General features: G+C 40.1%; 1 protein-coding gene across 1 annotated transcript; it reads left to right on the plus strand.

Moving 5' to 3' along the window:
* The first annotated feature begins 264 nt into the window (after positions 1-264).
* LOC139695285 (lysosomal alpha-glucosidase-like) lies at positions 265-11,581 on the plus strand. The gene is made up of 5 exons (XM_071593982.1): positions 265-698; positions 2,018-2,603; positions 4,331-4,621; positions 7,931-8,770; positions 11,135-11,581. The coding sequence occupies exons 1-5, from the start codon at positions 265-267 to the stop codon at positions 11,579-11,581; spliced, it is 2,598 nt and encodes an 865-aa protein (XP_071450083.1).
* The last annotated feature ends 2,216 nt before the right edge of the window (positions 11,582-13,797 follow it).

The following is a 13,797-nucleotide window of genomic DNA, read 5'->3' on the forward strand; positions in this document are numbered from 1 at the left end:
AAAATTAGCGCTCAAAATCAGTCGAAAAAATTCCCTTCTTTTGGAAGTTTCTTTCCCAAACGCAATTCTTTTTCTTACGTCTCTATTACTCTGGTCATTTAGGTTTAGAACACTTCCGAGACAGGTAAATAATTGTGGTTTTTATATTTAGTGGTCGACGCGAAACCCCCTGCTGCATGCCCTCGAAGGGGCTGTGTCATTTTAAGGGCAGTGGCATTTTAGTAACCAAAGCATTTCTCCCTTACGTGTGGCAGGGTCGAGTGCATGGCGGGCAAGTCCCCGACGCCCTCTCAGTGCATCTACGTCGGTTGCTGCTGGAATTCGACGAACGATCCACCCTGCTACCATTCCCTCCCCTCCTACAACAATTACCTGAAGGAATCCATCTCGTCCGACGGTACGAATATCTCCCTCACCCCACTAGTGACATCCTCACCCCTCGACACCAAGATGCACCCAATCCGAATCAAGATCTCCCCCAAGACCAAGGAACATCTTTCGTTACTGTTCTACGATGAGGACCGGTACGTCGGGCTGCCACCCCCGCCTTCCGGGCTCCTCCTCTCCGAGACGGCGTTCAATGTGAAGACCTTCGGCCTTCCAGGCGGGAAGCCGCCCTTTTCCCTCGAGGTGCTGGACAAAAACACGTCCAATCTCCTCATTGGCACGGCCGAGGGACCCCTAATAGCCAGTGACTGGTAAGTTGAAGGGGGGGAGTGTTTCAGGCGACGTTAAGGATCGATACGAGTGCAGGAGGATATGGGGATGGCCTGTTAACCATATCATTATGAATGGAGACGCTCTCTAAATAGATTGAATTGCCCAGTTGAATTTGAAGTATTATAATTCTCTTTCATTTTTCCGTTCAATGGAATCAATCTGAAATCATTCTTATGAGTGCAACCTTCCGTCTGAAGAAGCGATATCTTTAGCGTGTCAAGTTTTATGTTAATATGTGCATACGTTGAGTTTGTTTCTAATAAAATGCCTTAGGATGAAGAAAGTGAACAGAAAATGTGATTCGAGGTGAGGGATTTGATAGATCTCTGTAACATAAACGAACTATTCATCTCGTTTTAAAATTAGACGCAACAGGAAATAGATAATTATTTTCGAACTTAGACAAGTTTTTAGAATTTTTCATATGCTTTAAATGAACTAAAATGACGCTCGGCAGTTTATGAGATTGAATTTATGGATCAAGAAAACGTCCACTTTTATCTAGAAGCTCTAGGTAGAAGCTCTTGGTTATTCGCTGAAGTAAAGGGTCGCGAAGCTGTTGTTGTGTAAACTTAGGGGTTTATGAATGTGCCAACTCAGCCCATCGGCCATTTCTGTTTATAATCTGTAATGTAATAACATTTCAACGCAAGGCTTACCTCAGTTCACTTGCGTTCGCAAAAAACGAAGCACACGTTGTCTACCTTATTAATTCTAGTAAATTGAGTTAGCTTTATTTAAAGAACTGTAGTAAATGGAACAGCCGTTACTTTTATGGAGGAATCCTCTAAAGTCTCACGGAAAACAGCTATCAATTGTTTAATTATATGAATTGCATTGCGTTAGTATAACTACACCTACTTGCCTTTGTTTAAAATAAATAATTTATGTGGCAAAAATCAGTCAAAATCGAATAGTTTCCAAAATTGGCTCCTCGAAACTAGTCCAAAATAAATTTTGGAGCAGGTTTCAAGAATAATTAAGACTTAAAGAGAGCTCAAAAACTGTATGTTTACTTCATATCTCTATACGGAATATATATTAAAGGATTTTCACATCACTTTTCTTCGCTCGTCGTCCTTACATGAACTTTATTGACAAATTGACTTATACAATTAAAATTCCACGTCCTTTATTGGCTAAATCATACAGACGAGAATGGAAAGATCGTATTTTTTTAATTCTGGTCATGAGGAATTAGCTTTCTCTGTGAAATTCTTATATTCTAGCTTTGATTTTTCCTTTTATTTGATGCAAAAATAAAGAATTTCAACGACTGCAACATTTTATCGAATAGGTATTGGGTGATCACCCTGAAACTTCCCAGCGCTGATGTGTATGGCTGGGGTGGAGCGGGCATTGGGGATACGATACCGCCGACTTTGAAGCTGCCCCGAGGTCCTTTGCCCCTTTGGGCCGGTGGAGGGCGAAGGCCTGCTCACCCTTTCCTCATATTCCTGGACGATGGTGGCCTTGCCCATGGGATTTTCGTCTCAGCCAAAGGGCCACTCGAGGCCAACCTGCTGCCATCAGGACTATTGGTCTTGCGAGCTGTCGTCAAATACTCTATGGAAATTCACATTCTGGCCGGTCCTACACCTTCGGACGTATCCCATCAGGTGGCAGAAATCGTCGGCCTCCCCACTCTCCCACCATATTGGGCCCTGGGTCTTCACACCTGCAGGGATGATGCCGACGATGCGTTGGATTTCCTGCAACAGGCGGACGCTGAGGGTCTCCCACTGGACACGGACTGCTTGGGGCTGCACGCACTCAGTCGTAAGTCCTTTGAGGTTGACGATGGCATGCTGGGGCAGACTGCGGATGCAAGAAATTTATTGAGCAGTTCGGAACGGCGGTACATGCCCGTGCAGCGACCGCAGGTGGGTGACACGTGGGAGGCTGAGGTCGTTCCCTTTTTTTGAAGTGGATTTTACGGATTTATTTCTAATTATTTTTTATTGGATACTTGGTGTGTAATCACCCGCATCGACAGATTTTATTTGTTGGCTTGTAGGGTTCCATGTACATAAGTAGATTTGGATGATTCGCGATAAGAGAAGAAAAATGTCTCCAAGAAAGCGGTGTAGGACGGTGCGTTGTCGTGGTACAGCCTCCAATTGAGAAAGATTTCCTTCCTGACATGTTGTACTCTTTTCTGCAGCCTTTTGAGGACTTTCACGTAAAAACTACCGTACACTGCTTGTCCCTGAGGCAGACGCCTTTTGAGACAAAAAAGACATCGAGAAAAAGACTACTTTTTTTGGAACAGACCCTGTGCAAAGAAGAAAAACAAGCATGCTTTAACCATAGGGGTGGGGTTGAGAGAAGGTTGTTGAATAAATTCAATGAAGTCTTGAAAAGTGGATGCAGGTTGACTTGCAATGGAATGATGGAGATTGTGATAGTGGGGGGAATACCGGGTAAGACAGACAGAGTAAGGGATTAGGTATGAATCACGAAATGAAGGTAGGTATAAAATACGTATGGAACGCTAAGGACGTTGATTTTAATTTATCGTATTTAGGATATATATATATATATGTATGTATATATATGTTTATATATATTTATACATATATGTATATATATATGTTATATATATATATATATATATATATATATATATATATATATATATATATATATATATATATATATATGTTTACATATATATATAGGTTTATATATATATATAGATGTTTATATTTTTTATATACTATATATATATGGACGTGTTAAATTTTATCAGTATTTAGCACCCGAGCCGATCAAAAACTTAACCATAAATGGCAGAATACTTTCAATAGTATTTATAACACGGTCTTGAGTCCCTCATTATCTTCACTCTGTAGTGCACCAAGTCACTGTTTCAAGTGCAAGAAGAGGACATTGCGGCTAAGCGCATGGTCAATACTTAAGGATGGATGATAAACAGGCTCGTCCATTCAAAACTCTTTGCTCTTTGTGTTAGTCGGAAACCATTTTTGATGCCCAAGTTACCAAAAATGTGTGATACCTGAGCTTTTCCGTAACAATTAAATCCTTCACCTCACAATTGTAATTTCCATCACTTATAAATAGGTACAACTTACACAAGGTGCAACTCCCGATGAATATGGGCATCTTATGATCCTTTTGCGCCCAAAAATCGAATCACAGCGCGCACTTTGCGACTGGCGGGAGAAACGATTTTCGCTGACATTGTTAACTGCATTCGTCGACAGGCAAATGACTCCTGAATCAAAACGATAACTTTAGTGGCTTTGAAAACCATCAATAGATGAAGCTGCTTGCGTACAATTTTGTTCTTACCCGCCAATATTTAAATGTGATAAAACGGCTCATTTTTTACCAATATTACTCTTGCATCAAATCAATAGAAATCAAACCATATATCCACACCAACCTGCAAAAAGAAGTCATACTCAAAACAGCCATAATTGTGAGGAAATTCTTAATCAATAAGGGAAAATGCGATTTTGTTAGCACCCGTCGCAGGATTGGAATGTCAAAAAATTTGAGCATCAGATAAAAAATAATAATTTTAATTATCAGGAACCAATTGTATATGAAGCCGAATAAGTGCCTCTTTTATCTTATTCCGCAGATCAACGTTTCAGGTTCTTATGCCTACACTGATGGCCTTGAAAAGGATTTATTCGTGAAGTTTGGAGAACTGAACCAATATTTTGTGGGCACCTATGATAATGGACCCGTCGTCTATCCTTCCCTGCTTAGTCCTGAGACGACAGTGTGGCTTAATTCAATTTTTAACAACATCGGGTACAATTTGTCGGCCACCATCCCAGGTTGCATCATCGAAGATGACTCTCCTGTCAGTACGGCAGTATTTGGACCCAACCCATATCCTACGGATGACTTGAAGTTTGTTCCGAGGGTAAGTGTGATGGTTATTTACAATTAAAGTACTTATTAACGTCTAATTTGATTCTTTAAAATCCTTTTAATAATGTGTAATGTAGGTTGTACGTGCTTTTTGTGCAATTAGCTCTTGACGTTACTCACTGGTGGCTTGTAGCTTAACTAATAATCGTAGATGTATAGTTAGATAACTGAGGATATTGCTGAGTGAGTATTTATGCAATCAAAATTCTTATGGGACAAAATGAAAATTGTTATTTTGGAAACATGCCAATTATTAATCATTCACGGGGAAGAGTGGTGCTTAAGAGGATATTATGTACAATTTGTTCAACATCCCTGAATCTTTTACGTGTGAGACCAGAATCCAAGGACTCCGAGTGTCCCTTTTTATCTTGGTAGAGAGGGCCTCTTTGGCTCTTGATATCTCTCTGGCATAACTTATTTTCTCAGTTCTCGTAAATACCCGCATCTTAAAATCTTCCAATCTACCCTCTTCTCCTTGTCTCGTATATAAAATTTCGAGTAATTTTTCTCTTCATTAATATGTTTACTAACTTTTTATTCAAATTTTTTCAACTGAGGTATATTTTTTTTGTGTCACATTTAAAGCAATATTCTTTCTCGTGACTAAAGGGAAAAAATCATCACTGAAAAGCTCGTAAAGTCTCATTGCGTTACCCTGGCCGTATAGGTCACGCGAGGCGTGAAATTTGTGCAGAGATGAGGTTATATCTGAGGTTTACGTGTACATTAAACGTCTTGCGCAGTGTCTAATTTTGTTTAGCCTAACTTTAAAGTGTGGAATGCTGTGATTTTTGTGTTGACATATAAACGGGTATGAACCAGCTTGCCTACTCTGAAGGAGGGGAGGAAGTCAACCTCCCTCCCCTACTTTTCCACTCCTTTGCATCGACATTTTCCTTCGCTTGCTTCTTGTAGTTCATCCTCGGCTTCCCTCTGTAATTTTTTCTCTCCATTTTTCCTTCGAATATTATCATAATTATGCCATCTTATCGTAATCAAGTTTTCCCAATCAAGTTTTAGGTGCAATCCATACTTTATAATTCCCTCTTCAACCGCTCTTAATTTGTTACTCTGTGTTTCCATAAATTTTTCCATCATTCTTCGGTAGGCTTATTTCCATTACCTCAAATCCTCTTTGCTCTGGAGGGATCGAGATTGTGATGTGGTATGTGCTATCGATTTCAACCCGGAAAGCCTGCGTTCGACTCCCGGCAGTGTCAGGGTTTTTAAATGGATAATCAATCTCTCTATGTGGAGTGCACTTCAAGTGAAGTTCACTGTTCATCTGGTGGAACGTTAAAATATAGACCCCTTGGCGCGTTCGGTTAAGAGAAGGCTAATATCGGCATCGGTTTTTCCTCCACTCTTCACGGTTCCTCTGCCAAATTATCCACATATTCTTAAAGGCAAAAATATCTTCAGTTGCCGGTTGCCTCCTATTGTATTAACAAATATTGGAGACGGGTTATCGAATCCATTCATCCCCCATTCCCTTCACCGATTTTCAATCAATTTGAGGAATTTAAGATATTAAGTGCTTTTGACTAGAATCGAAAAATTCGCTAAGTCGGAAGCACGCGAATATTTTTGTTGCACTTCACTTTTTGTATGAAGAACATTCATATATTCCATATTGTTTCCTCCCAAGGAAAAAAATTAAAAAATAGGTGTAACACACTTGCAATGTAGTTAATCTTAAGCTTTCTTGCACCTGGTTTCTTCCAAATTTTAGGATTCATCTGATAGAGGATTTTGCAACAGCTCTATATGATATATGAGGATTTATTTTAATGGTTGAAAAATCTGAGTGTAATTTCTCAAATTATCACAATTATAATTTTTTATGCATATTATACAAGAGTCAATAAGAGTGAATCGTGAAGAGTGGAGTAATTTTAAACGAAAAATGTTTATTTTAATTATTGTGACAGTTTTAATGTGAAGGTTGCAAATATTCAACTAACATTCGTTGATACTTTAGTTATATTCATAGGCGTATGTGCATGTTAGTTGCTAGTATATATGTTTGCATGTGTGTCAGTTAAAATGGGTTTCACATGGATATATACGTCTCTATGGGTGTAAATTGGCATGATTTTATTTGTTATGCATTTAGTTTCATTGTTTTTTGCGATTGGCAACGTAGCACCCCCCCCCTCCAGCCACGCGCCCTTGCGGCGGCTTTTGGGGTGTTGTGTAGATGTAGATCAATAAAATTGGGAATTAATATTAACCCTAGTTTTGGTTCCTTAAGCAAGTGCAGTGTCCTGATTTACTTATTTATCCTTAATTACCTGGTAAATTCGTGCTGGAGTAAATCTGTTATTTCATGAACAGGCACATAAATAGATGCAACAATTTCAGAGCGTAAAAATCATTCGCCTTGACTGGGACTCGAACCCAGATCCCTCAATATCCGGTCGAGTGCTTTAGCCACTTAAGCTACCGAGGCGTCCTCTTAAACTCTGAAATTAAGCTCGGTAGCTTAAGTGGCTAAAGCACTCGACCGGATATTGAGGGATCTGGGTTCGAGTCCCAGTCAAGGCGAATGATTTTTACGCTCTGAAATTGTTGCATTAAAATGCACATTAGCGGATGACTCCGTTAAAAGTTACTGTTGCGGCATCTCCCGCAGTTTCTTTGGAATTTTACATAAATAGATATTTAAAAATTTGGTAAATGTGGAATCGATACAGTTTCTTCTTATATGCGATACGAGATTCGGTTCAGAGGAAGGAATTGATTCCACAAATCGATACTAATAACAATAACTCCTTATTTACTCCCATCGTCCGTCTCATCGCCGTAGAAAAATATTCTCCGCCTATAAGTTTCATTAATCGTTTCCTTATGTCCGTGTTTGTAGTATTTGGCGTTAAGAGTAATTTTTACCTCAAAATAAATCAAATTAAAAGTGTAAAAATCATTCGCATTTTACTGCACATTAGTGTATGAGTCCTTTAAAGTTACTGTCGCGGCATATCCTGTAGTTCTTCGAATAATTACTTCTCCTATTATCTGCAATAGACTGGACCCACGTGTGTAGTAGGCTACTAAGTGGAAGGTTACCTTATTCCGTAGGAATTTACATCCTCATCTATCAACCCAGAGGTCGCGGGATTGATTCCCGCCTAGCTTTGTTTTCCTTCACCTAGGGCTCGGGTGTTTGTGATGGTCTCCAATGTTAAGTTTAGGGGCTAGGTGAAAGAAGGAACCATATAGTTTCAATCTTGCCCCAATAAAAGACGATATTTATTTTACATAAATGCTTAAATCAATTTTTTTAATATATTAACAGGGCCTCAACCATTCCATATCACAGGGGACATTGTGGTTCATGTCCCGACACTCCGACTCCGTTCTCCACTACGAAATCCACAACTCCTACGGCTCCCTCTTCGGGTCGTTGATCTCCAAGGCACTTGTGGGCCTCAGCTGGCCCCCAGGGGCGCCTGAAACCCGCCGTTTGGTTTTGGGCGAGTGGACTTACCCCGGTACGGGTACCTTTGGGGGTCACGGGGGTCCAGCGAAGGTCAACAGGACGTGGACGGCGATGCGTTCGGCGTCAATGACAGCTCTGTCCAACGGACTCGTGGGTATCCCGCTCTCGGCCGGTTCAGCCGCTTGCGGCCGGCCGGACGAGGAGACACCGGAGGGAGATGTCCCGTCTCGATCCCCTCGGTCGTTCGACTCCTCTCTCTGCAAGCGCTGGATCCAATTGGGATCCCTGCTCCCACTCTTCAGGGTCCACCTCCCGGGTGGGAACATCAACAAGGGGATGATGTCGACACTGGTCTCTTCGGCTCGCCTGCGGTACTCTCTCCTCCCATATTTGTACACGCAGATGTATATGGCTTCCATCAGCGGCGTTCCTGTGGCCCGACATTTCTTGTTCGAGTACCCTGAGTCGCAGCTAGCCAGGGACGCGGACGAGCAGTTCTTCCTGGGTCCAGCAGTGATGGTGGCCCCATCCTTCATCCCGGCCGCGCCGACAGTGAGCATCGTAATGCCCAATGGCACGTGGTACGAGTATCCCGGGGGCGGAAAGGTGGAGCATGTGGGAGGAATCTTGACTTGTATGTTGAGGAGGGATGAAACTCCCATGTTCATAAGGGGCGGATACATTTTACCGATGCAGGTGAGTACCTCTCTCTGTCAGATGCAAAGCTTTCCTTGACAGAAATCTATTTTCACAAAAGAACATTTTGAAGGATGGTCAATATCTTGAAAATCTATACCCAGAGAGGAAAGAACCACAGCAGAGTGCTGGCTACTCTCTAGCAATGTAAATTATGAAAGGGTGTGTTGTCAGAAAATGGCGATTAGAATAAAACATAAAAACATTAATAGAACAACATTTTAGGAATAATAGAAAAAAGGATCAAGACATAAATAAAAAGACAAGACAGGTAAATAAAATGAATGGTCTCGATTCAAATTTCAGTTGTCAGTACTAGGAAAATGTGATGAAAAGTTTAAATGAAGTATTACTTCCCAATGGTTCGGTCGAATTTGGAATGCGTGGTACATTTTTAATCCATCGGAGAAAATAGTAATGATGAAATGTGATCAGAAGAGATTCGATCACTAGAGTTGTAAGTTCATTGGTCCGTGAGGTCCAAATGGTCGGCAACCGCTTATCTAAATCTTTTTTATCATTTTTATAATTATAATACTCATGAAAAATGTTGTATTTTTCTTTAAAGGCTCAAAATTTCTTTTTTTGGCGATTCTTTCACTTCTTTCCAATAACATTTGTTATTCTACAATTACTCCCTCCGCCTGTTATTTTCGGAACTTTGTTAGTGCTGTGCACAAATCAGTAAGATACATCCCTGTCATAAAGCAAAATATATCATGCCAGTTTCGCTGACAGTATACGTTTTGTTAATTCCGTTCAAAGCTCTCTGATATTGAATTACTTTTACTTATTAATTTAGGTTGTAAACTGAGAAGTTCTTTCTCATTTCATTGTGCGAGTACATACAGTTTAAATCCCTTCAAGAGTTTCGCTTTTTACCTTGTTGAAGAGTTCTTCATGACTATGGCTGGGAATTATCTCTAGCACTGCTATCAGTCAAAGCAAAGTTACTGCTAAGGGCGGGCGCCTTGTTGACAACTCTTTGTCCTGGCGTTAATGTTTGGGTTATCGAGTGAAATTGGCCAAATTGAGAACTTTTCATACTGTTTTACAGGCTGTATTTCGATGGAAATTCTCATCGTATGAATTTTATCTTTCATCTACATCTACATAATACCCCGAAAGCCGCCGTAAGGGCGTGTTGTGGAGGGTGCTATGTCACCATACGACTTTTGTACCTGTATATCGACAATAACATCCCAATCGTCCTATGTTTTCGCATCGAATTATCATCTAATTTGTAATGTGGTCACCATCGTGTTGTAGACGCTAATGATGACCCTCTATGTACGGGAGCTATTCGATTAAAATGATCATGACTTTTTTATTTTCCAAATGTATGTGAGAACATTTCATTTTTTTATATTGTAACCGTAATGTGCAATTTATATATGGTAGAAATTTCGGAGACCTGACACTGTATCTTTTCCAATGGGAGAAATCTACGGATCATCGACGGCAACAATAACGAGACGCGCATTAAGCTGTATTGAAATGTTACTTTCGCCTGAGCAGGTCGTAGACCGAGACCCATGTCATGCTAGAGGTCTAAGGAGAGTCTGTTCTTTCATATAACGGTGCCGGAAATGATTTAAAGAGTGGAGACAATAAATTTCAATAAAGGACCTGGATATCCAGTTACTGCTCTTATGGAAGTTACAAACACTGTTGCAGTTAGTGTGAGATGACAATACTAAGTAACATAAAGCACACATATCATTTTATTGAAAATTTCATCGGGTCCAACCCTCACGTTGGTGTTAAATTAGTGACATATGGGGCGTGATTGTGCCCGGTGATATCCGCGAAATCGCGATTGTATCGCGAAAATGAATGCAAAGTGTGTGCCTCTTCCACCCTATAGTCAAGACATAGTCTCATATGGCCATTTCTTTTCCTTGATGTGTGGAAATACAGTGGAAAGCGTTTTTCGTTGAAAGTGGGCGTAAGCGAACTGAACAATTTTCAACTTCCAACGGCTGTCGCTGACGCGATTCGGGATTCACATCAATAAAACTTTGGTTTCACACATACATATAATAATGCTAAATAATCTTAAATATTTACGAAATCAATTGTGAAAATGAAACGTTAATGGTCATTCATAGTCAAGAATCTCCCGTTTAAAACTATCAATATCGATCTGGTAGACCTATGGTAAGATGTGATTCGACCAAGAAGAACATGTAATGTCGACAGTTTTAAATTACTATATCCATGGATATAACGTCCAGAGAATCAGTGTATCTATCATTATTCCATAGAGCGCAGTTAAAAAATGTAAATTCCTAATTGTTATCAAAATGGGCGTTAGTTAAAAAAGTCTAACTTGAACCTTCCCGGTTGTCGATGGTATTTCAGGATCCCGGTACCAGCGCCTTAGCATCCCGCGGGAATCCTCTGAGCCTTCTCGTTGCCCTGGACTGCAAGCAGGCCAACGGAACGTCGTGCGCAGAGGGAGACCTGTTCGTGGACGATGGCGTGAGTCCAGGGACGCCGAATGGCGGGCAGCACGACCTTCTGAGGTTCACAGCAGTGTCCGAGCGGTCGGTGGAGGTGAAGAGGGTGAACTCGTGGCTGAGTTGCGGCGGGAACCAAAACACCATATCCACCGTGCTGGACGCAATCACAGTATTTGGAGCTAAGGGGGAGAGCTTGTCCGGGATGGTCGCGGTCAATGGCATACCTAAGAGCGGGAGTGCCTCGTACGTGAACGATGAACGAACCGTCGTCAGTGTCACGGGAATCGGGGCGGATTGGTGCGGGATAGTAAATGTTGAGGATAAACTGGTAATTGATTGGGCTTAGCGGTTCGGGTATCGCTGGCCGATGGCGGTGACATATGACACGTGTGTTATATATATATATATATATATATATATATATATATATATATATATATATATATATATATATATATATATATATATATATAAATTTTTATAAATATATAATTATTTATATTTATATATATTTCTATATACACACACACACGTGCCCCTCCGTCTCTTTCTAACGGTACGCCACGTATTAAAATCCACAAGATCCCACTTTGTTCCCCCCGTTCCTCAGAATTCATCAACCTCCAACGGCCTAACGTATACATGTATATGTATATATACACCGGGCGGAAACGTCAACTAGTGATAACAAACAGGACATACTATATAAAATTAATATTGTTAACACTTATAAATAATGAAAATATGATATAAAAACATTTGACGTGCCCTCTCAAATAACTCAATAACTTAAGTGTACCCACGACTGCCGCTCCTCGAACTAAAACACATCGCCCTGATAGTCTTAAACTTATCACGAATTCCCCGGTAAAATCTTTCAGATTTCAAAGAAACTTGAGCGCATAGTAAACAATAATGAGTCCACGTCCCTGCTCCTTCGGACGTGCCCCTCCGTCTCTTTCAAACGCTGCGCTGTATATATTAAAATCCACAAGACCACACTTCGTCGCTCCCCCTTCCCTTTTCTCCGAATTCATCACCCTGCTACTACCTGTGAATGTTGGCCTCTTTTATGCTCGTCAGTTTTGCTTCCAAACAGATCTCAATGGCTGCTTGCGCTTTGTAAAGGTGATATAACGCCTCTTATGTAACTTATACCTCTATTTTTACTTCAGCTAATGCACCACCAACTTTTCTATCCGTATCAACAGTAATACTCCACAAAACCTTCCCATTCCTAGACACACTGATTCCCACAATCAGTCCTTCAATAAATGTTTTATAATAAGGGCAATAGAAGTCCTCCCAGAATGAGCTGGCACTTTTGAAGTGAGAACCCAGGAGTTGCCAAATGCATGACTGCGTAAGGTTTTTAAGTCGTTCGGTTAAAATCAAGCGTTCTAATACCCAATAGCCACCATTCCATTCCCACCACCACCGGCACACCCCGCCACGTCTCTTCTTGTAACCCTCTCCATCCCAAATCGACTCTCTCTCAACCTCACTTAATGAACGTCATTGGCCATTAAAACCAGATATTTCTCGTAGTGTCCTTTTTATTTGTTTCCATCTTTTAGTGACATATGTATGTGATGTGTATATGTATATATTTTTAAATTAATTTTTATTTTTAAGTTGCTATTACTTAATTGATGGATTCCCTTAAACTGCACTATGCACTTTCTGATGAAATGAAATGCTGGAGCTCTGAAGCAAACTCACCTAATACTAGAACGTATTCAAAATTACTTTTATTCACCTGTGTAAACTAGATGACCGATTTAAGTGCCGAGCTAATAAAGGTCGCCTATTAAGAACAATCAATATCCAGAATTTGGCCATGCTCTCGGCAAGAGCTAGTTACAAGGCCGTCACATTCTGTTCTCATTCGCTGTATCCATGAATGATTTATGAAATTCCACAATTAAAATAATTAATTAATATTTATTATCACTCTAACGTATCAAAAATAAACAACTCCTATGTAAATATAGATTCTACAGTTTGGAGTAATTCTAGGTAGCCTTTAAGCTAATCCTGTATTAAGGCTGCCAATTTGAACCAATCCTTTACAATACTCAAAAATGCTTTGAAGTGAGCTTCATGCCAAATCTCGAAAATTAATTCTTTGGATTAAAGGGAGACAAATTTTAATCCATTTGCATAAACTCATTCTACTGTGATATGAAGATACATTTATACTTATTTAATTTTTCAGACAAAGGTGATTGACTATGTCAATAACAAGCCACAGGTCATCATTATCTGTAGGATTTTAATTGATATATTTTTGCTGAAATTAATCGTAGTAACTTATTGTTTAAGAGGATAAACTCTTGGCTTTCTCCGAAAATATCCTGGCTACTTTAAGCAAAGTATAAATATACGTTAAAGCGATGTGATTATTAAGAAATGATAGTTACAATAATATGTTAGAGTACTATTGCGAATGCTGTTTGAGTGAATTATAACTCGGCACCGCACATGGATACAAGTATAATTATGAAAAATCTGTAACCTGCAAAGTCGTGGAGGAGACGATCTTTACATGCACAATAGTGT

Source organism: Hetaerina americana, unplaced genomic scaffold (assembly GCF_022747635.1).
Source record: "Hetaerina americana unplaced genomic scaffold, ioHetAmer1.1.p SCAF_6, whole genome shotgun sequence".
Lineage (NCBI taxonomy): Eukaryota > Metazoa > Arthropoda > Insecta > Odonata > Calopterygidae > Hetaerina > Hetaerina americana.